The sequence below is a fragment of the Gavia stellata genome, chromosome 2 (assembly GCF_030936135.1).
Source record: "Gavia stellata isolate bGavSte3 chromosome 2, bGavSte3.hap2, whole genome shotgun sequence".
In the NCBI taxonomy this organism is placed as follows: domain Eukaryota; kingdom Metazoa; phylum Chordata; class Aves; order Gaviiformes; family Gaviidae; genus Gavia; species Gavia stellata.
This window is the reverse complement of record NC_082595.1, coordinates 47,897,753-47,922,779: the sequence shown is the minus strand read 5'-3', so window position 1 is coordinate 47,922,779 and position 25,027 is coordinate 47,897,753. Positions and strand designations below refer to the sequence as shown.

The following is a 25,027-nucleotide window of genomic DNA, read 5'->3' as shown; positions in this document are numbered from 1 at the left end:
GAAACCAAGTAGCACTGTTTGACTTCCAACAGGCAAAGCAGCAGGAACAGACAAAAGCCTGAGGAACACGAAGTGTGTTTCCATCCTAATGCCTCATGCAATAAAGAAAAGGGGAAGGAAATGTGGAGACTAATGTGAATAATCAGATCTGCTTTTTAAAAGCATTATACTTCAGAAAAAGATTTTCAGGAGACACGGATAGCTCTCCAAGTCTTGCAGTTCATCTGAAAGGAAGCTAATGCACTGAAACATGCATTGTTTTACCACAAATAACACGTATGTTATAACAGCATTTATACAAAGACATTATCCAACACTGCAAAGAAAATCATTAAATAACATTTCTCCATATAACTACTTTCTATTTATCATAAAGGAAAAACTCTAAGAAGCGGGGAAAAGGAACAGCTAGGACTGATGGTCAGCTCATCCTCAGCACCATCAGGAAATAAAAAATAACTGTACTTTTTAAAATGAAGTAATAATCATATATTGGCATTAAAAAAAACTTCGAGGAGAATAGAAAAAAGTTTTAGCTCAAAATATAGTTATCACTGGGTCAGTAGAAAGGACTCTAAGGTTCTTTTAAATTTACATTTTCATTGGTAGCTGCCTTCTAAAATCACAAACCAGAGCACTGCTTTAAAATTAGTCTGTGTAAGGCTGTTGCTTTTCAATTCAGTTGCATTACTGTATAAACAGCAGACATGAGAGGCAGGCGTGCTGCTGAAAATGCTTGCAAAGATGCTGCATATGTTACTGCGGGGGAAAATCGGTTATTTCAAGTCTCTGCCTTAAACCTAGTCTCAGGAGTGATGAAATAGCACGCCTGATACAACTGTTCTCCTTTCATATTTACTATATGGAACTGGATCAGGAGGATAGGTATTCTTACCATGCAGCTTTAAACACCACTTAAAGGACATTTAATTATCCTTATTCTTCGCAGGCAAAAGAAGCTTTTAGGGTAAGGAAAAGAGGGCTCTGAAAAGGCTACAGTGAAAGCAGCACACACAAAAAGATCGTTTACTTCTTTTCCCCAGGCACATAAGTAGTCTTTTAGCAGCTTGAAGCCTATTTAGTTTGCTTTGTGTAGATTCTCTTGCTCTCATGAAAACATAGCTTCTTTCTGCTTCTGGTAGGGGTTTGCAGCAAAGCTAGATACTTGGATGCTGGCAAACATCTTGGATAATCTAATATGAGATACTGTCAGAACAGATGGACTACTGCAGCCAAACAAGAGAGATATTTGCATATTGTGTACACAGTTATTAAGAACTGTACAGTAAGAAAAATAATTTTATTTTGCTTTCCATGTGTATTTTTTCTATAGAATCAGGTTAAGAGAGAGAAAAACATCAAAGTAGACATTACGAATGTTTCTGGAACCGTGACATCACTGGTAACAACTGTTAGCCGACTAAAAATAGCTGGTAATAAAAATTTGCATACTAAGTTATATAATTAACCACAGAGATGGGGTATTTTTCTTCTTTCTACCACTATGAAATGTACACACACACACGAGACAGAGGATGGGGCTTGTGGAGAATGAAGCTGTCAGCACTACAGCAAGTATCTAATACTGTCACATACTGACCTGTGGCTGAGAGCACCTCATTTCAGTACGCAGTACGTTTGTATTCACAAAGGAAGCTGAATGCACTCCACAAGCAGCACAATGCACACAGGCAGTTTATGCTTGTTTAAAACGTTACTGCTAGGGAAGGCAGATGGCAAAGCAGGACAACGCTGGACCTGCTAACCTCCCCTTTCCTCCTTCCAAAACCAGGAGTGTCATTATTGGGACATACTGTTTACTGCAAATGCACAGCAATGCTTTAAAATGTCTGAAATACAAAATTAAACCTTGGCACTGTATCTAAGCTACTAAATGAAAGAGATCAAGGACCCTTCTTATGTCAATCCAAGCTAAGCCCTTTTCCAGCAAGGATGGCTGTACCGGAATGCCTGGGGGAGCAGCTCCTGCCCCATCCCCTGGCACCCATGCCCAGACAAAGCCTGGGGGACCGCTGGCTGGCCCAGGCCAGAGCGGTGCCGGCGGAGCACACTAACAAGAAGGCAGCATGAACAACTGCAGAACATTGTTGAGCATCACTGCTAACCCTGTGTTTGTTACTAGAATAGATGTAACTTAGGGTCCAGTCTAATATGCTCATGGAAACTGCATAAATTGACTCAACAGCAGTAAACCTTGACAACCTCGATACTGCAGGGAAGCCTAAAAGGGCAGGTCTTTGCACCACTGTGAGCCTTCTTGTAGTTAGAATGGTTCAGAGCCCAAATAAATACAGGGTTCAGAGGGGGCAAGATAGCCAAGTCTCAGAAGTATAAACTACAGGGCTACATCCTTCAATCATTAGGTGGGGTATGGTCAGGGAAGGGTCTTTTCACGCCTGTTGGTTTTACAAGAACACATCTCTGAGGTTTTAAATATTTTTTGTAAAAATGCAGCATATTCTGAAATTACTTCAGCTTTGCTTCTGGCTTTACATGTATGCACAATCTCATGCAAAACTGTGAGGATTTACTTGCCCTTTATAATACAGCAATTGCTCTTTTTACAGTTCCATTTCCCAAAGAGGGCCAACAGAAATCTGCAGGGAAAATGGTTCAAAAAAACAACCAAAGGAACATTTAAGATCCAGATGTTATCTTAAAATGTTGAAGGTTTTTTGGTGGAATTCAGAGGAGGGTAGTGAGGAGTATTTTGTTTGCAATTTACAAATGCACTGTAAAACCCTCACTCACTTCCAGAGTAACACTGAAAAGCAAGGGTTTTCAAAAATCCTTAAAATCAAACTGCCTTTGTTGGTACTGCAGCTAGAAGATGAACAATTCAATTCTACGGGACAGCTCAAACCTTTAATTGACTACTACATTGAAAATGCTATGTCTCAGAAAATCTCTACTTAGATAACTAGCAGCCAGAACTTACAAGAATTCTGCAACATCAACATTCTGGAACTAAATCAGAGCTTTTAAAGAATACCATCCACATCTAGTTGCAGGGACGATGTCTGAGCAGATAGCAGCAAAAAATATGGCAGAACTGGACATCAGGTTACAGATGCTGAACATTATGAAGTCAGAAGTGGCTGCAATTTGGTGGTACGATAAACGTGGCTGAAAGTCTGCATTTTATATTATCCTGTGTCCAGTAGCCTGCAGCCAGTGCTGTGTCCACCACAGCAGATCCGTATCTACACTCCTTTTTCGCTATGCTGAAAATGCTGAAAGTATCTTTTAGGGCAAATGCTCCTCCCTAACGCACATGTTCAGTGTACACTCCAGCAGCAAGTAAAGAACACCCACTATCTGGAACAAGCAAAACATGCAACATATTTAATATCTCTTGCATGGAAGCACAGAGGAGAGGTTCAAATGCATGCTTTAGCTCCAAGCGCTTGATCCAAGATAGGCATATACAGGTTACACCAGTTTTCCCTGTGTCTGGAAGTTACTGGTGTTGCTCATTAGAGATAACAGGGACTGAGACTGACTGCAAATTTGATGGAAAAAAGAAAGTGTCTGCATGTAATGCCTAGGGCTAGGTACTAGCTACTAGAAGACTCCCTGTCTCCCTGTGACTCTCGCTGATCTGGTGGCACCAGCAACTTGCTGCAGAGAATCAGCAGAAAGGTCCTCTGCATTGAAATGAGTGTAGAAAACTGAGGATTTGAGAGGATAAAAAGTATGTGTGTTGATATCACAAAGAACTTGCTGGTATCAACTAGTATATAGAAGTAATCTCTCTTCCCAAACTACTTGACTAATCATTTCTACTATAAGCACTTACCTCTTGTGCCACAGGCACATTCCTAAGATTTGTTGCTTTCATCTTCTCCTCATGCCCCACCTAGCAATCCTCCTCCAAACCTGGTGGCCTGGCCAAGTCACTGTGCAGGCACCACAATTTCCAGTGTTACAAAAACCCCAAGAGATTCTTCATCTATTTCACCCTAGTACTTACATACCAAATGATTTTTAATAGACACTCAGCAAGAAACAGACAAGTACATCGGGCTTATGGTAATTTTAAGGAATTTTCACTGTGCTCCATGAAGCATCTGTAATCTCTCAGAGGGGAGAAAAATATTGCAGAGAATCCTGCGATACTTTTTAGTACTGCCAGCTAAAAAATATCCTGAACCCCTGCATACATCACTGCTACCCTGAAAAGGAGAATTTTGATGAAAATATAGGGAATTTAAGTGTTCTTGATTCTACTCATTTCACGAACTGAACAGCCTCTGATAAAGATTATATTCCTGGCATCTCTGTCTTTCATCCCCCATTATCAAAAAGCAGATGATACATACTTTGTAACACCCTGATCTATGGATGAATAGTGCTGGAAATGTACAATGTTGAGAAACTACAGCTATAAAACCAGTATTAGTTAAAAGGCACAATAACCCTGAAAGAGAGATATTCTCTCCAAAGACTGTTAAAGTTGCAACTTGAAGCAGGATGCAAAATTACTTGGCTTGAATAGCTGGGTATTTGTGGGGTATTTCTGTAAGACCACTGGACATCTGGGACTCTTCTTACCTGTGGGACCTATAACTTGAATGACTGCTAGTGCTGAAGGGACTAATTGGAAAAGAATATCAAGAGGAGTCTTCAATAGAACAGCTGAGTTCCCAAAGATCAGAAGGACTTATGTGCCCCCATATTGCTGAAATGGAACTGTTTCCTCTAAAGCATGTCAAAGGAGAAGCTTCAACAGTCCCAAATGATACCTGGGACACTGGCTGGTACCAACAAGGGGGTCTGAGCTGTGCACAAGAAAGCAAATGAGGGATTGACTGTTCAGGTGTCAGTCATATCCATCCTGATGACTTACAGGACATCGTATAGGTGACAACTCACTGTGAGCTACTGAAAATGGGAGGCAGGGAAATAAGCTGAAGAAAAGCATACAAGGTCATTCTGACCCTCTGAACACTTTGGTTAGGAAGACAAAAAAAAAAAGTAGATGGGGGAAAAAATTACAGACCCGTAAAGACCCTGAATTGCACCTTAAGGTGGAAAAAAAAGTTCCGAAATAATTCAAGGGAAGTACACACAAAGCGTAATTTAGAAGACATTTTTTGAAAACCAAAAGAGGACAGAAACTTTCTGTTTGATTAAAGAAAAGAAAAATGCCTGGCAGAAGAAGAAGAAATCAAAAGGAGGAAAACTTGAAGATGGTTTCCTCTCCCCTGCTTTGGTGAGGTATGTTTACTTGGAAGATGAACTGTAGTGGAACTGATACCCAGGTCTGGAACCTGCTCCTCTGGCAAGACAGGGAAGGGGTCTAGGACACCAGGAGCTGTCCATCGGTGCCTGGGACTGCACCAGTGCAGAGCTCTGGAGAAACACAACCAGAAAGCTGGTACCTTCACAAAAAGAAAGTTAGTCTGAGCCAGAGCCTAGAGCACTGACACAGAGAAGGGACCATGGAAACGTGAAGGCATTTTGATGCCTTTATTTCATTTGGCGAGCTGGAACCTGTGAAGGAAGCTAAAGATAACCAAGAGCCAAGAAATGAGCAAGGCCTGCAACAGGCTCTCCCAAAGAGCTGCTTAGCTCTACCAAACTTCTGTTTGGGAATCATCTTCTTGCCTGAGGGAGAATACTGGTTTGCATATAAGGTACCATCTGAAGAAGACAGCTAGAGGCAATGGATAATGGCAGCACAGAGCAGAGAAACTGAGAGCACAAAAACTTGAAGTAAAACATCATCTCAGTTTCTTGCCCTTTCTGCAGTTTTGACCCAACATTGACTCCATTACATACATATATAATACTAATGTTCTCTAAGACAATGAAGGTAATTCAGAGGTATGCAAAACTAATTTTTCATTGCCGTGTTTGGCAGACAGACGAATGCTTTGCCTTCTCCTCTTACCTTGGTGTCACTCTGCTAAATAGTACTGAGAGAGTCCTGCTGTTAAAAAACAACTGCTCAGAAAATGACTGGCATCTCTAAACTGGCAGGCATCTCATATTCTAATTCTGTCTCAGAATCCCATCTATCACCTCGCATTTTATTTACACAGCATTTTTAATGCGAAGTTTCCAGGCTATGCAGAGAGACCGGTTCATTGCTGGAAGACGCCTGTGAAAACACGTCAGTATTACAATGCTCAAAAGTAGGAATGTTCAAAGATACTTTCAGCACGTGCCTCATGGGTGTAGTTAATGATTCCTTTCAATACATTTGGCTAAAATCTACAAGGGTACCACAGCCGCTGAGCTCAGGCCAGTGATCAGCGCAGGCCTTCTCTTCTGTTTGGTCTTTTTTATGCCAGAGAAGCCAAAGCAGGCAGGGGAGAACCCCAGCAGCTTGGCCTGGCAGAAGCTCTTCCAGTCTCTCTCGCAAGAAATGCAAATAGTTCAAGCTTGGTTGAAGCTTTGAGGTTCTCTCAAGTTTCTGCTTCCTTCTGAAGGATAAACAAGAGGTAACAAGAATCTGCTGTATGTGTTGGTTATTTAGCCTGCACACAGCAACTTCGGTGCACCAAGGGATTTTAATCTTTGTGTAAATATTATAGCCATTCACAGCAATGCTTTAGGGGAGAAACAAAGAGATTTATTCAGCTGAAACCACAGGGAGAATGTCAATAGTCACAATGCAATTGCTTGATTTGGAGTTTAGTCCGGATCCTTGTTCCGATCAAATGAACTGTGGAATGTTTTAAAACAACTCGTTGTTTGTTTTGGGACAGTGTAAGAGAAATAGGCTACAGAAATATTTGGGGAGTGACAGGGGAGAAAAGGCAGAAAGAGCACTGAAGGAGGATAGGGGAGACTTAATTTATTCCCAGCCTTGCCAGCAGCCTGGTGGGTGACTCCAGCTAAGTCACTTCACTTCAGCATGCCTGGTTTCCCCATCTGTAAGATGAAGACACTGATAACTGTTCTCTTTTCAAGCACACTTTGTTTCTAGGGATGGAAAGCAATACGCTAACAGGATGGACACTGCCATCAGAGAGTTCTCCTGGCACACATTTTGGTGTCTGGACGACATACAACCACCATGGAAGCAACATGAAGCTCCTCAGAAAACTTCCACTGTAGGGCAGACGGCTGAAGCCCCATGTGCCTGCCGGTTGTCGGCCAGGGAACCGTCCAGAGAGAGCTCCTACAGTGATAAGCTGCCAGCCCTGAAACTTCCGCAACTTAAAATAGGAGCCAAGGAAAACCTTCAAGCAGTGCAACATGAAATGTGCTCAGCACAGGAAGACCAAAATCAAGACCATAAAACCTGTCACTCTTAGCAAACAGACTGGCAATAGTCACAAACTTCTTTTAAGATATTAGTTAGAGATTTCAAGATAGATGCCAACTGCTTTCTCAGTTTATTCCACCAGGTAAACTACAGGTGATGTTTTCAAGCATTGTCTGAAATGGTCACAAACGTAACCTCGAGGTTTTGGAAACGCTGCCAGCAGGAAGCATTCTCCACAAATCCACCCCAAGTACAGTTGTCACCCATTTCAAAATCCATGTGCCTGAAAGAGCGTCTGGAACCCCAACAAGTGACAAATGGTAGAGTGGAACAAAGTGTTCTGCTTCGCTCTGCTTTTCTCTGCTATCTGCCCTCGAGGCAGGTCCTGCATGTGTCAAAGATAATCTCTGTCGAAAGCTATGACCTTGGGATGTATGTCGTTTTCAGAACACCACACTGGACTCAAGACCACTGTAACAACCCTGAAAATGAACAGTTTAAGCGATGTCCTGTATCAGTTTTGCATGTAAGCAGCACAAGCGTTTTTAAGGAGCACAAGTCATTTCATCTCAGCTTTAGACAAAGAGCAAAGGGCTTTAGTTTAAAATGGAAGAAGGCAATGTAAAAAGTATCCATCCTGAACAGATGAGAGAGGATGAGGGTTGTCTCTGCTATTCCTCAAACCATCTGTAAACATGGTATCTGAGGGATTAGCCTCAGAGAGACCTAAAACAGGAGAAGTGAATATTTTGTTAAGAATAATTCATTATTATGTTTTATGTAGCTTTGTTTCCAGCTCTGATCTTCGTTTGGTTAGAACAAATCTACATTATTTTATTTAACTCTGAAGCTTGCTTATAGTTGATTGGAAGGCTGATAAATATGTCATTCTCTCTCACAAAATAACAAATTCAAATGTTGACCTCCAGGAGGACTCCAGGTCTGGAAAGTGTCTCCTGCCAGGTGGCAAGGCCCACTATGGACAGTGAAGAGTGAGGAAGGGAACCCACGCTGTGGGGAGGAGTTCTCTACGGCAGGCACAAAACAGCATCCATCCCACAAGAATAGGTGGACAAAGACACCTGACAGCTTTGGACAAATCTCAGAGCAGCAGTTAGAAATAAAATCATTATGTGAGATCCAAAGTTAACAAAATTTAAAGCTGCCTAACTTTAGCTGTCCTATCAGGGTTAGGGCAATTGAATTTTCTTTCCTGAGGCAAAGGATTCCCATGGCAGGGCACTGTTTCATTATAGATGCTGAAGGAGCACAGTTCCACTCGCAAACTGCTCTTCAGGTACTTGCTCATTTCTTGGCTTTCTCTACACCTGGCCACCTATTTCAAAGCCATCCAGACAAGTTACATATTTTTGCTTCTGTTCCTGAAAAATCTAGACAAAGAACCAAGAGCTGAAAACATAATTGAAAAAGAGATGCAAAATGCAACTTACTGAAATCGTCAATATATGAGACGATTCCACATGTAAAGCACCTAAAATTATGTTCTGCCAGACTATTTTAAAAGACATTCTTCCTCTACTGCAAAAAAAAAGGGAGGGGAAGCATAATTTTACCTGCAAAGTTATCATTCGGGAAAAACTGAAACATTACTGGGTCCAGTCCTGTTCAATATATTCATCAATGACCTGGATGAAGGGATAGAGTGTGCCTTCAGCAAGTTTGCTGATGACACAAAATTGGGAGGAGTGGCGGACACACCGGAAGGCTGCGCTGCCATTCAGCGTGACCTGGACAAGCTGGAGAGTTGGGCAGAGAGGAACCTTATGAAATTCAACAAAGGCAAGTGTTGGGTACTGCACCTGGGGCGGAATAACCCCATGCATCAGTACAGGTTAGGGGCTGACCTGCTGGAGAGCAGCTCTGTGGAAAGGGACCTGGGAATCCTGGTGGACAACAGGACGACCATGAGCCAGCAATGTGCCCTTGGGGCCAAGAAGGCCAATGGCATCCTGGGGTGCATCAAGAAGAGTGTGGCTAGCAGGTCGAGTGAGGTTATCCTCCCCCTCTACTCTGCCCTGGTGAGGCCGCATCTGGAGTACTGTGTCCAGTTCTGGGCTCCCCGGTTCAGGAAGGACAGGGAGCTGCTGGAGAGGGTACAGCGAAGGGCTACAAAGATGATTAGGGGACTGGAACATCTTTCTTATGAGGAAGGGCTGAGGGACTCGGGTCTTTTTAGTCTGGAGAAGAGAAGACTGAGAGGGGATCTTATTAATGCTTATAAATACTTAAAGGGTGGGTGCCAGGAGGGTGGGGCCAGTCTTTTTTCAGTGGTGCCCAGTGACAGGACAAGAGGTAATGGGCACAAACTTGGTCATAGGAAGTTCCATCTAAACATGAGAAGGAAATTCTTTACTTTGAGGGTGGTAGAGCACTGGAACAGGCTGCCCAGAGAGGTTGTGGAGTCTCCTCCTCTGGAGATATTAAAAACTTGCCTGGACACATTCCTGTACAATCTGCCCTAGGTGAACCTGCTCTGGTGGGGGCGGGGGTTGGACTAGGTGATCTCCAGAGGTCCCTTCCAACCCCTGTCATTCCGGGATTCTGTGATCTTTTTTAAAAAACAAAGAAGAATGACCAGATTTAAATCAAGGAGTTCTGCAAAAAGTGTCTGAAAGGTCTGCCAAAATTCAGACTGCTTCATCACCTTTGAATATCATGTATGCTACTAACTGTGAAAGAGCACAGCCTGAGGTAGTGTAAATGTGACAGAGTAGGCATTTTTCCTTTGGAATATATGCAATAGCTAATGAGCCCATGTAAATTACTTCCAATCAAATAACACTGATACTTAAGGGCTTGCCAATTAGATCTAAACTGAACTGGAAAATATACCGGTTTTTCTCTGTCGATGCAACGCTCAGCACAGTCGGGAAGGCATCCATGAATTGTTTTACTCCACTGAGTAATTATTTGCAAGCCAAAATGCCTGCCCACTTCAGTTTTGCTTCAGTGAACATCCTGGGGGAGTAAACCAAATCTCCAGGAAAGTATTAAAGACCAAAAACCTTACATCCCTGCAGACTTCCATTGCACCAGTACGCCATTTTCCAAATACCCTGTTCCCTTCAACAGATGGAAGTCAAGAGATAAAAGGTCCTAATTTCCCGATGCACAAGGTGGCAAGGAGGCACACGTATTTGGAATTGTAATAGGCTATCAGACTGTATTGGTTTCATGAGCACTGGTAATGTTATTAGTTGAGTAATGACAAGCAGTGACAATGAACAGTGGATGGAATACAGTTCTGATGAGCCATACCTAGCTCCTTTTGTATGTTGTCAGGGATTCCTGTAATAGTCTTTCTCCTTTTGACTTTCTTCGGCCGTCTTACCACCGTGTCTGTGTAAATTAGAGACCGCCGAATGCTGGCTTGGCGGTCGAAATTCTCCCCTAATACATGGTAGAACAAGCAAAGCAACATTACTTCCAAGCACGCTGACATCATGCACTTTCTTCCACTAGTGTTGTAGAAATGGAAAAAAAGGCATTAATAAATGATGTTAGCTTGGTCCTACAATGAAGGTTTACACTGAAGGAAGATACAGCATATCATCACAGTAAGGCTTTAGACACACATATCCATTACACAGTACTGCAGGTTTTAAAAGGAATTTTGACTTCCTGAGCCCAGTTCAGATCTGGTGAGAGCAGCTCTAATTCCACAAGTGAGCAGAATCCTTGCTTTAATTTGGCCCTTTGTGGTTTTTAGTGTGGTTTTGTTGTTTTATTTTAAAGTAACGGGCTGCAGAAAAAGCAAAGCTGCTCATGAAAATGAAAGATCATGATGGTTTATGCAGGAACAGACATTGCTATGGGCAACAGCTATTACGTCTTTGCACAGCTCCATCATTAAATCACACGAAACGCTTCTTTTTCATTCCAAGTTGCTCTGAACCTGTCAAGTGTACCACATTTCTGGTGGTGATCTTTTAACATGAATATAAATAAGTACTATGGAGCATGCAGAGATCAAACTGATCTTGTGGTCTCATAAATATTTCAGTCAGAGTGGAAGCTGCTTAAAATTGAAACTTTATAAATGATTATAAAAATATACAATGGCAAGAGCTGGAAAAATGTCTAAGTGCACGTTGCCAGATAAAGCCTTATGATGACCATGTGCTGTATCACAATGGGACCCAGAAGCACCACTATCATTAAGCAGCTTTTCTTTAGGAACTCACTTTTGTTTAGAGGTTTATAATTTGGCCATTTTACCAAGATAAAACTTGCCTTATATATTGTGAGCTGAGTTAATTCTCTGCCACTTCTAAAAATCTAATGACTACCCCCATATCTCACACATAAGTTCCCTTTTTAGAAGTTAAAGCATTTTAAAGCACTGCTAAATGTCCTTTAGATGACCCATTTAAAACTTAAATGCTAAAGAAACTTGATCTACATGTACATGTTTTTTGCCTTGTACGCTTTTTTTGAAAATTGATGACCAAATTATTTACCTCTAAAAAGTGATTAATGCATAGTAACTAATACGTCATAAATATTATCCCTGGCTGACTGCACATCAGTATGATGTGTGTCGTGCAAATAGCATAGAAAACCTCATTACCTCTGTAACAGTTAAAGATACGGTCATATACTAAAGTATAGCATGTGGACTTGTGAAAATGCAAGGAAAAAATGTAGCAGTTTCATTCAACATACTGTAAATATAAAGACTCTGACTCTGTTTGACCGGAGCCTTGTGCTCCCATGAGCTGCACTTGTGCTAAGTGGAATCCTTACAGCTACAAAGAAGTGCCAGTTTCATCCAAGTTTTGGATTGATTGAAGTCAGGGCAGATTAAGGGAGGAGGAAGCCCATGGGATCTATAAAATTTAGAGTTATGGATCCCACTGGCTTAGCAGAAGCCTTGAAATACTGAGACAGACTATCCACTGTCTGGGGCATTGCCACTATTAGGACATTAGGACCCTTAGCGGGGTCAGGGTCAGGGCCATTATGTAATCCTGCCATGCAGGATAATAATAATTCTAGCCACATTATAACAAATCCAGAGAATTTGAAGAAGAAAGTTTTGTAACTCTGAACATATCTTTATTCAGTCAAAGGCCAACAATTATGCCTGAGACGGTGAGTTGCAAGGAAATTAAAATACAGTTTTGAATGCCCTGGAATAAAATGTAAATGGTAAGCAGAGGGTGCAAACAAGGAGAGAGTCTTTTACGTGAAGCCTCAGACAACACAAACAGCATGACCATGGGGAAATGCTACTGTGTCAGCTGATCCACAGTAACTTCTTCCCCTGAGCTACCCAAGAGCTAACTCAACCAATCCATCTTCAATGGCTTTTGATACACAAAGGCTTTTTCAAAGCCACTGTGCAAATTCGCGGAATTTCAAAGTAGCAGCTTCAATAAATTCCAACAAGCAAAATCAGAAGGTCTCAGTCTTTTTTCCCTTCTTCGTTGCCATCTTTTTTTTTTTAGAAAATATTGATGTTAACGTTAAATATATTTTGCAGATTTAAGGATACTTTTCTTCTTCTGTTACCAGTTCGTAAGAAATCACCTAGGCATTCCTTATGCAGTTTACTCCGTTCTCCCTCATGCAGTTTACTCAGTTTCCTTGGATTCACTGAAAATATTTAAGTATGTGCTTAAATCTCACTGAAGTCAGTCAAGCCGGACTCAAGCAAATGCTTAAATGTTTTGCAGGATCCAGCCTGGCGCGGATAACCTCCACCATCACCAGACTCCTCCATCTGGAAAGAAAGTTAGTTCTGGAAAACCCACAAGAGCAGACACCATTATGCATCTTTTAGCCCCCAGGATATGTAAAAGCAAAGACTGGCCACCACTGAAAATTCAGCCCAACCCCTTCCAGGCCAGAATAAGCTCAGCCCAGGCATTCCCAAAGATTGAAACTGCTTCCAAATCTGGATGTCTAGTCAGCAGCTTGTCAGCCTAATGCAACGTGCCTGCACCTTCAGGCTATCCAACAGATTTTTACTACTACTGTATTAGTTGCAATCTGTTCACTGAAGAGCCCCGAAAGCTGAACTCGCGGAGCATTTATTGCACAGCCACGTGAGAGGCCATTGTAGCAGAATCATTACCAATGCACTGCTGAAAACACTGTCAACTGCCAGCAGCCTCCTCAGAGGTTAACCTTTTATTTCACGCCAGGAGTAATAAAATGGAAGTTTTCTGACCTCTCTTCTGGGAGAGTGAGAAAAAGAGCAAGCGAAGGAAAAAGCCAAATCAAAACAAAAACCAGTGATGGTTTGTTCCACGGCACGTTGAACAAACAGCACAGAATTTTTGGTCATTTTTTTCCTGCCTCGTGCAGTAACATAAAGAACTTCACAAAATAAAATTCCTCGGCGTGTGGGAGGGCAGAGGAGGGGAGCAGATTGTGACTTTTTAAAGAGGAACAAGGACAGCAGGTTTTTTTTGTGTGTTGTGTGTGGCTTGTACTCTGTTACTGTCGCTTGCCTTGTTTTGCAGCAACAATATAATTATTCCAAGGGAAAGGAAACAGTGGATCCCAGAGACCAGTCCACATACTACAACAGCAGTCTTCCTTTACTCTCCTCCTTTTCTATCCCTTCCGATTACCATGTTTATAAAGGAAAAAATGCTCAACAGCACACTCCAGAAAGGTGAGGTGTAATGTGCACATGCACTATTTTTATCAGAAAAGTTGAGAACTGCTGAGTTTGCTAAGTACAAACCAAACAATTCAGGGGACACAAGGTTTGCTACACCACTTGAATTAAGCTGGCTGAAGTCACAAGTGTAATTTATCCAAACACGGTAACATTCCCAGTGACACTGAATTAAATCTATGAGGGTTATTTGATCTCTTTTACCTCATTTTTCTTTCCATCTGTTTACTTCCTCCATATATTTCCAGTACGCAGGGTCATTAAATCGAACAGCAGATTACTCTTTCTGTAAGTATACCCTGTTCCTGCTGTCACAATATCTAAGCCCTGCTCAAGCTTATTGATTATGTCAGATTATCCATTGTTCCCATAACTCGGCCTTCTGCACCTGTATCCTACATTCCCTAGACAATGCCAACTGGCCTAGTAACATTTCAGCATTGCATTTGTTTTTTCTATTAATTTTCCAGACCTGGAGTGTTCGTAATTTTCTGTTGTCTTCATACTATTTATTTCAAATATTTTCTGCTGTTTATTTAAGGAAATGTTTCTTGTTGGTTTCTCAGAGCTCTCTGATGTTTGTCACAGAAGTACTGGTCGTTTACTATTTAAATATTTAAATACTATTAAATAGTATTATTTAAAATACTAGTTTAAAAAAATATATGCGAAAAAATTATTGGTAGTCACATTGGGAAAGGGAACACCTAATTTACTTTCAAAACAAACCCAAACATTGCAAGCTATTGATTGTAAGAGGGAGCATGGAGCCAGAGAGCGCCATATGGTATTTGAAATAAACTGGATATTGAGTATCATCCTGGTTTTGGCAGGCAAACGATCAGTTATTTGAATTAACTAATAATAAACAATCTTGATATTGTGCAGAAAAAGAGGGATTATTAAATTGAAGTGATAATTTGATTTTTCACAGAAATTCTATTTACACACAATGAAGTATCTATTCAGCATTAGGCTTTAACGTGTTTTAACTTCCACAGAGCAGGAGTTCTGCAACTGTAAAGCCAAAGAGCATTTTCAAAATGAAGAGTTAATGCACAGTTTGTAACAAGAAAATATTGTCACATAAGTGGAGTGTCTTACCAAAGGTCTTGCTCGAAGACCTAGCCCCATTAACTTTTGCTGTTCTTACCCGACTCTCCTTAACACCTAAACCTCTTGTTGCTGATAAAAATAAGACCCTTGAATTTTGTAACATTTAGTCTTTGGAATATCGAAATCCCTGATAACCTTTCTTACATAAAATTCCTAGAAGAAAATCCTGCAATATCATGATCATTGCATAAAACATGATTTTCCATTACATATCTTAAGAGCAGTCCACAGCAAAACACTGCTATTTATCAACCCTCTTCTTGTATTTCATGAAAATCTAATGCTGTTTCAAGCCGACATCCTGTAGGCTATCTTCATTAATAATCATTTTAAGGGATTTTGAGGTTTTCTCATTAGGTTTGGAGATGAACTATTGAACACAAAACACTGTTTTCACAGAAAGGTACAATAAGTAATTTAAAATTCATGCATCAAATGTATGAGTGTCAAAATACTATCCGACCGTATGGATCCCCTTTTAGCCCTTCCCTCCCTCATCAGTGTAATGTAATTACGGAAATTAAAAGCCTACCAGTCACATTAATAGGAACCACATCTGTTTGGACTGCCTGTGCTTGTTGTCGCATTTTCTCTTCTGGCGTTGGCAGTGGGAGTGACTTAGTCCAGTTGGTTTGGGTGTTGATATCTGATAACTCATTTGGGACTGGCGTTTTAGGCCTTTTGATGGTAATAAGCTTTTCTTCTTCTGGGGAAGAGACGGGACACTACAAACAGAAATACATGCAACAACGTAAGTTTACTACTAAAAAAATAAAGGTAGGACTACGGCATTACTAAGGTATTGCCGCTGCAGTCAGCAGAATTGCTTGTGGAGCAAAACACACCCTCACCAATATCACACTTTGACCTACATAAAAAGTGATTTAAAAACAAACAAACAAACAATCCACAACAAAACACTTAGATTGCATTTACCCAAGACATCTGATCAGTCTAAGGAATACATACCAGCGAGAAAGAAAAAAGTGGTCTTGAGCAGAGCAAAGCACAGTAACTAATTATCTTACACGTTGACCTTGCCCCTGGAGTGATTAACCCCTCCCAGTGCCCTACTAGGAAGATGAGATTTGAGCACTGCTTTGCTCTAGCTGTACTAGGTTGTAAGGATGGGTAAGGTCTCAGCAATAAGCCTGTTATGAAGAGACGATTTTGGGAGAGCTCAGTAAAAGAACCAGCCAATGCACTCTACAAAACCATCAGCCATGGACCAGTGAGGTAGCAAGAAAACTTTGCTTTGGCCTTGGAGAAACTCATGTCACAGTCAAGGGGTTCATTTTGCCCATTTTTCAAGAATGAAGCAGTTAACAATATCAGTAGCTATAGAATGGTCATTTTTAAAGTCACTCCTTATCAACGTGGCAGATTTCACCTCCATGATGGGTGTTTCACTAAAAAAACCAAACACCAGTGAAACAAAAATTTTCTGCACCGGAAAAAGAGGCTGCAACAGCTTGTGCAAATCCTTCCACAAGGCAAAGTTATAAGCCAAAAAAGCCATTTGCTTTCAGGGAGCAAATCTGTTTTCATTACAGGGTCCTCACTTGCATGCCAGCAATGGCAGAGAATGCCATAATGTAGCTTTTTACTGACAGGACAGTACTAGTCCATGGCAAACGCCGAGGACAGGCAGGTCTGGGGCACAGAAGACATCACTGGGGCTTCTAGCAGGCAGTCACAAGCTCCAGGCAAACCCAGGAGAAGCAGCCTCCTCTCCTCCCTGCTCCTGCCAGCAAGGCACGCAAGGGAATCCCAGAAGCAGGAGGGGAAGGAAGACCTGGAGGAAAATCAACCTCTGCCTCCTCCTGCCCCCAGGCAAAACAAAAAAGAGAAAACCACGAAGAAGAGAAGAAGAGTTGTGTAGAGGCTGCAGCACTAGCAGAGATCTCTCTGCAGCCTCCCAACTCCTCTGCTTCAGGGGTGTTTGCTTGGGCTGCTTGGCACAGTGGACCTCCCTCTCTACCACTGGACCAGAGTTACAGTCGTGTCCCCCCCCCAGCTTTTCTTTATTCCCTTCTCCCTTTGGAGAGCAGACTACTACCCAAAATAGGGCTGTCAGCACTGGATCACTGCCTCTCCTGGTAGTTACTCCCTTACTGCTGTACATGGAAAGAAACATTACAGCTATTCATAACAGATGGATTTTTTTTTTTTATTATTATTATTATGGGTTTTCAGTCTGAGAGATCTGTTTTCTCTTGAAGCTGAGTGCTACACAAAAGACATGCTCAGACACTCTCCCACAACCACTGTTTATCATTTCTGATTTTAATTTTCTTCCTGTTACCATGAGGAGTTCCCACTGTTTATAAATAAATAACCATTTATTTATTCTATTATGCTTCGACTCTACATCCTTTAGGACAGGGCCCAACATTTTATTTAATTAAAAAAACAAAAAAAGAAACTTCCAGGCAAAAAGTAAAACAATAGAAAAGTAAAATCTCTTCAGCTAATACTAAAAAAAAATTCAGGCAATGAAATTATTACTAACATCATCCTGTGGTTTGGAACCACACTTAGAAACATGGGAGCTTTTCTTCACGGAAATATTCCATCAGTCTTACATTTCTTTACCAGGGAGGCTGCAGATGGGATAGATGCTGCTCTATAGGAAAGGGCTCAGCCCTGTGAAAGCCCCAGCAATTCTTTCAATGCAAGATTCTTGGAGGACAACCATATTTTTTCAGGCCCACGTTGTTTTTAAAAGACTCTAAAACCATTTCTATAAAAATTGTATTGGGTTTGTGTGGCAAGATTTTGGTAGCAAGAGGGCTACAAGAATGGCTTCTATGAAAAGCTGCTAGAAGCTTCCCCTATGTCCAACAGAGCCAATGCCAGCCGATTCCAAGACGGACCCGCCACTGGCTAAGGCTGAGCTAATCAGCAATAGTGGTAGCGCCTCTGTGATAACATATTTAAGAAGGGGGAAAAAACCAGGAAGAGGCAACCGGAGAAGAGAGGAGTGAGAATATGTGAGAGAAACAACTCTGCAGACACCAAGGTCAGTGAAGAAGGAGGGGGAGGAGGTGCTCCAGGTGCCGGAGCAGAGATTCCCCTGCAGCCCCTGGTGAAGACCATGGTGAGGCAGGCTGTCCCACTGCAGCCCATGGAGGTCCATGGTGGAGCAGATATCCACCCGCAGCCCGTGGAGGACCCCACGCTGGAGCAGGTGGATGCCCGAAGGGGGCTGTGACCCTGTGGGAAGCCCACACTGGAGCAGGCTCCTGGCAGGACCTGTGGAGCCGTGGAGAGAGGAGCCCACGCTGGAGCAGGTATGCTGGCAGGACTTGTGACCCCATGGGGGACCCACGCTGGAGCAGTCTGTTACTGAAGGACTGCACCCCGTGGAAGGGACCCATGCTGGAGCAGTTCATGAAGAACTGCAGCCCGTGGGAAGGACTCACGTTACAGAAGTCCATGGAGGACTGTCTCCCGTGGGAGGGACCCCACGCTGGAGCAGTGGAAGAGTGTGAGGAGTCCTCCCCTTGAGGAGGAAGGAGCAGCAGAGACAACGTGTGATGAACTGACCAAAACCCCATTCCCCGTCCCCCTGTGCCGCTGGCAGGGAGGAGGTAGAGAATTCAGGAGAAGTTGAACCCAGGAAAAAGGGAGGAGTGGGGGGAAGGTGTTTTGAGATTTAGGTTTTATTTCTCATTATCCTACTCTGATTGGTAATAAATTAAATTAATTTTTCCCCAAATGGAGTCTGTTTTGCCCATGATGGTAATTGGTGAGTGACCTCTCCCTGACCTTATATCGCCCCATGAGACTTTTGTTATATTTTCTCTCCCCTGTCCAGCTGAGAAGGGGGAGTCATAGAGCAGCTTTGGTGGGCACCTGGCATCCAACCAGGGTCAACCCACCACAAAAATATAATGTGAATGCTTATCTTTTTATGGGTGCGTGTACATATACTGTTCATACACATATACAGTGCAGGCACACATATGTATATGCACCCACACACAAACACAAGCACTTCCCCAACTCAAATCACTCAAATATATGAAAGCCTTCATTGACTTAAGCAATTTGGGAGAGAAATGTCATTGCAGAAGGGAAAGCTGCCTCCAGACCATGCTTCCCCCCCAATTAGGTTTAAAAACAGCTGAGAGAAAAAGGGTTTGTAAGGAACGTGCCACGGGGGTGCTAGCCCAGTGCCACAGCGGGCACGTGTGTGCACTTACAGGAGTAATCAGGGGTTGAGCCAGAGAAATGCTGCTTTCCCTCTTCTACAAAGAGCTTTTCTCCACCTGAATTGGGGCACCAAGGATGATGCTTCAAGCCTGGTTTTGCAGTTTGTGTGGGGTGAGAATGAGCTCCAGTGACCTTCGGATACTCTGCTCGGTTGATACTGTCAGCATCAGTATCTGTCACATTCAGACAGTACTGCAGTGCCAGGTCTCAGCTGTCATACAGCAGTCACCAGAGGCTACTCCAATATGTCAAGTGACAGAGATACTGGTTACAAAGCCACCCTTCCTTTTCAAGGAAATTACCCAAACCAAGCAGAACCCTTTTTCCATTATAGTATATAAATAGATAGAAAAACTGAAGAACTGAACTATCTACTACAAGGGTATCCTAATTCCCCAAAAAAATGTGGAACAACAATCCCAAATTTTGCAGGATTAGAAGTTGAGAAAATTGGGGACAAATGGAGGAAGATGGACAGAAATGAATCAGCTCAGCAAGCATGTAACAAATGAAAAGCAATTGAAAACCCAATTGTGCAGTTGAGGTCAAAGCACTGTGTCGGTGAGAATGATTTTTCTGCCATAGGAGAGTGGTGTGTACTTCTACAAAATAATTCAGTAAAAGAGTTGTGGGCAGTTTTGAGTGTAGGAAGAAATGTTCACGCTTCATCTGCAGGTACATTTTCCATGGTTCCTGGGTAAGCATGACTGTTTCTACTTACATTCTTTTTTCCGAAGAGCTCACAATGATTGTGGTATATTTACTTGGTTTTGTGATGTGAAGATACTTGTAAAGGGCATGACAAATCTGTACACAGCTTTATTGTATATAGAGGAAGACAGCAGCTCATCTTTCAGCTTTCTTCACACAGAAATTATTTATCTTTAATCAGGATGAAAATAAGGATTTACATATTTTTAGCAAGCATTCCCAGATTTACAACACAGAAGCTTGCTGGAAGATGCAGTGAAATGCTGCTGTATAACGGGAATGTCTTCTCAAGTAAGGTCTGTTATATCAGAAATAGAACTGGACTAGGCAGTACTTTGAGATTACGTATCGGCTTAGCAAAGCCGCCCGTAAACACTATGTTCATAATAGAACAGAAAGCATCTGTCCCATTTTTAAAGCATCTCTGATTCATAACAACTTTATTGCTAGACTTAAATGGCCAAATTTCTGGTCAATGGGATGTTAGACCCATCTCCTCAGGAAAATTTGTTGGAATTCATCCTTTTTAAAGGACCAAGAAAGAGGGAAAGGTGGGATGTGAAAGCAACAGCCTTGGGCCTTGCAGTGTTTCCACGAACATGCATTAGAGGGGAAAAAGCATGAACTTTCAAACTGAAGTTGAAATGAGAATCTGGGAAAGAAATGGCCTATAAATACACTATAGACAAGCTATACGGCTTAGTAAGCCAGAGTCTTGTCCTTGTCTTGTTGACATATTGTCCCCCAGCCTACTTAGTTGCTGGGATACAACAAAAGGGTTTCACTATCTCAGCACATTCACACTATTTGAGAGGTCTCAGATGACAAGTAAGTATATGCTGTGTATCCTGCAGCACGCTCTGCCTAAATAGCCTGTTTATTCTTACTCTTTTTATATTCCAGGGGTTTATACTACAGTGTTTGAAAAAATATGGGACCTCCAGGAGGCAAATTAAATCCATACAAATTTTACCTTTCAGCAAAGGAACTTCGAACTTCTAGTCATGTCTTTTACCTCACTGCCTACTGCAGTATTTTCTAAAATTATAATTTCTCAGAAAAACAAAATTCAGGAAAAAGAAAAAAAAATCAGCGTTGTGGACAGGAGCCATACCAATTCATCTGTCTACTGCTATTTGACAACATCCTATTTCTTCTCCAGCCTTTTACTAGGCTTGATGGCTTCATGTGCCCTTTTACCCAATGCAAAGGGATCAAGGCAAACAAGAACACGGAAAAAGAAAACAATCCCCCAAACCTTTAAATTCCTCTTCATTGGCCATCCGAGAACATCACTTTATGTGCCTTCTTCAACCCATGGGGTTTCACACTGTGTTACGGAACACTGCCACATTACAGATTTACATGAAATTATACTCAAGCTGAATTAGTCACGTCTTGCTCTATTTGGTGTCCTCCAGATCAAGGTCCCCAGTCTAGTCTCCCGGATTTTCAGAGAGTATTCCCTTTTAATACTTCTACACACGGATCTTCATTTGCACTAGCATATCTTGCTATCCTACTAAATCCTTCTCTTCATAGCCTTCCCTGGCTCAGTAAGGCCGGGATTTTTTTTTTGTCAGCAGAAATTACTGACCATCAAGCAAGTTATCACCTTAACCAGCACTGCAGAAATGTTCCTTTCCTCTTTCTCTACTCTGTTGCAATAGTATTAAAAACATAAGAAGAGCATCAATTCAGAGCTCTAAAAGCCTACCTAGCACCTGCCTTATGATAATGGCCAATCAATGATATACAGGTGAAATTAAAACAGAGGATGCATACAGTGGGTACCTTCCCCTGAATATTCTCTCAAGCATTGGATGGAGTCCTCCCCCCCAACAAGAGTTTAACCAGTTGCTTTCTGAACCTATGTAAAATTTCAGCATCCACAATTCTTGCAGCAGTTGCACAGTGGGAGTATGTGATGAGTGAAGAATTACCCTCTTCTGTTTGTTCAAGGAGTTTCTATACTGACTTCCTTGTGCTTTGGCATTTTATGCTTTGAACTGCTGTTTCAACTCAGCAAATTGAGCAGTATTTTCAAAAAAATGTGAAGCAGTATAAAATACATGTGCTGATTACAGGAGCATCCCCATGCAATTGCAGCAGAGGAGCATGGAGGCCAGCTGAGGGCACCACCACCTAGAAGTAGCTCCAGTTCTGCCCAAGCCCATGCCTCAGGGCTCAGGCCTTCCCACCGCCACACTGGAGTGCCCAACTGCTTTAGCTCCTCTTAACACCACGCAAAATTTTGAATTAGACCTCCTCAAGTCCCTCAAGCCAATACAGTTAATGCATTTGTTTTCACTTAAGGTATTAAACAGCCTCTTGCAGATATTGAAGGGACAACTAACAGTTTGGCTGAGTACAGTGGCAAAACCATACTTTTTTTCCTCACGAATAAGCAAAACAAATGTTTTTGCACCCAAAGCTTAAAAGACTGTATCAAGGCAAAGTTCATAAACTGAATGACAGGACCTGGGGAAAAATACCATGAGTTTTTGGCATACAAACATTTTCATAGATGGAAAAAAGACATGACATAGTGCATGCCTGGGAGCAAGTACTCTCTATAGCTCACATTCATCATTTTAAAAAAATACATTACTCCAAATTAGTAAAGTTTTTCCTTGGCTAATTAAAAACCGATGAAGCAGCCAATTAAATAAAACACAGTGTTCATTGAAGGAGGAGTTTCAAAGGACGCAAATGTTAATAGACAAAAAGGAATTAAAAAATTTCAGTGAACCAAGTAAATAGAGGCTACTGGACTGCAGACAAAAAGGAGTAATGAGGGAAAACAAAGGAAACAAACCTGACATGGCATTCTTCTGTTGAGCAGTTGGGGTTTTTTTGTTTTTTATTTTCTAAACAGAAAACAGAAACAGGTAACGACTGAAGGCTAAGAGCAGAATAAGACTGCATATATGCTAAATGCTACGAGTAACATCAAGCTGCAGATAGGGCAGCTGGATGGTCCCACTTGTGGGCAAGGTACCTTGTTGCTCCAGGGAACCAAGTTACAGCAGGCGCTAATGCAAGACTGAGAGATGCAGTCTAACAGACTAGACTGTTGAGCGAGACAAAAAGAAACAGAGAATGAGTGATAAAAAGGGAAAGAAAAAAGAATGAGAAAAAACACACAGAAGACAAAAACATTTAATACACACAATGTATATGTTTCAGAACGTAAGGGGAACCAGAGTTTGAAAGCGACATCTCAATGTATCTCTGACACTGGGAAACCAGACCAATACTGAAGGACAGGAATAGCTCCCAAGTTGCGTCACCAACATTGGTTTGTAAGAGATGAGAAAGGACACTGGTCACAGTACTGGCATGTAAAATCTAGATAAACCAATTTAATCTCCAACAAACTCAATTAGGATCAGTACTGCAGTGGAGCTTGGCCTGTGCTCCACCAATCTTGTAACTTGTAACAATCAATGTGAAGAGTAAAAGGGTAGTTCCAAGAACTTAATTTTATATCAACTACCACTCAGAGACTTCAGCTTTCTGTGTTTTCTAATTTTGTTTGCTTGGTTTTGAGTTGGGCTAACTTGCCTGCTTCTCTCCAGCGGTTTTCCTTCAGAACAGCAAATATTTTGCTTATCTTAGACATTTTCTAAGACTCACGCTGAACCATGTGCTTTGTGGTATGAATATCACCCTCTGGTGACAGACACCTCCACAAAACCTGAGAGTGTTTGTGGACTGAGGTCTCCTCTCGCGTCACCTACCCAAGGCTTCATACTGTGTAGACAGACAAGCAGAATATCTGGCTACATTTTTTAAAAAAAACAGATTAAAAAGAGTAGGGAAAGATGGTTTTCTTTGTGAAATCATCATGCAGCAAAACAGTTTTTCTGCAAGTTGGCAATTATGTCAACTTAGAAGCAAATTTCTGAACAGTAAGTAGCTATTCATCCATCCATCCATCATTATTCTGCTGTTCTCAAATTTCAACTATTAAGTACTGCATGTACAGAATTTAAATGTTGGCTTTTTTGCTTTGAATAGACAACAAAGCTACAAAGCTTTCATCTGGTGGTGAGGAGTTCATATTTTGAATCACAGGATTTTGGTGACCCCAGTTCCACACTGTTACTGAAGAACTCTGACAGCTGAAATATGACTCGCTCAAGGCATAACACTTAGTAGAATTACTTGGCATTTTACCAATGGGATTATAATTCAAGTTCAGAGATCTGTTGTGGTAAGCATTCATTTAAAAAAGTGTAAAATTTTAGGCCTTTACCAAAAAAGTTAATTAAAAAAAGATACTGGTCAAAGGACACCACTAAACACTCAATTGTAAAATATGAAGGGAGAATCATGCTACCTTTTACAAGGGATTAACGTCTTTCTGAGCTGCAAATAAGAGCAGCAGAGCTAAGGTTAAGGTTCTGAGATAACCAGTAACATCCAAGACTGTCAATTTGGCAACAATCTTTCTCCACAACTCTGAATCATCCTTTCAGCTAAAAATATTTAAAGGAAACTACTCCAATTTGAAATGGAAGTGCTATCCCATTCTTGAAGCATAATTAGTTGCATTATTTTTTTTCAGAATACACAGAAATTGTTAGTAATACATTAACACTCCAGAAAAACCTTAACCAAGAAAAGGATGACAGCTCTTAGTCTCTAAGAGGCCTCACCCATGCTTATACGCTTTCATTCGAATTGTTAAAAAAAAGTGTATTTATATTTTTTAAATGTTACATTAGTTTTACATGTGCAGATGGTCATATACTGCACAGCATTGGCTAAGACAAGTTGATAACATGTATGCATGCATATATAGGAAGTACATTAATAGCAACAATGTGTTAATACTTTCCCCAGTGGAAATCATAATTCCACTGATTTCAGTAAGGTTTTGCAAATTATCATTATAATGCATTCCACAGTATGAATGTGCTTTACACTCTGCGCTCACTGACAGGACATACCACACACAGCTAAACAAGATGCTCTAACATTCCCTGCCAATACACAGAGATAATGCAATCACCACCTCGATGAGAGACTGTACATATTCCACGACACCTTTTATTATGTAATTAAGAACCATGGAGGATAGA

At 41.5% G+C, this 25,027-nt stretch overlaps 1 protein-coding gene across 1 annotated transcript in view; it reads right to left on the bottom strand.

Moving 5' to 3' along the window:
• Positions 1-25,027, bottom strand: part of NHSL1 (NHS like 1) — a 186,674-nt gene that overhangs the window by 10,226 nt on the left and 151,421 nt on the right. The window contains exons 4-6 of the mRNA XM_059832687.1: positions 22,939-23,010; positions 15,541-15,733; positions 10,520-10,651 (exon numbers count right to left, since the gene is read on the bottom strand). Of these exons, the coding sequence (XP_059688670.1) occupies positions 10,520-10,651; positions 15,541-15,733; positions 22,939-23,010 (397 nt within the window). The remainder of the gene's footprint in view (positions 1-10,519; positions 10,652-15,540; positions 15,734-22,938; positions 23,011-25,027) is intronic.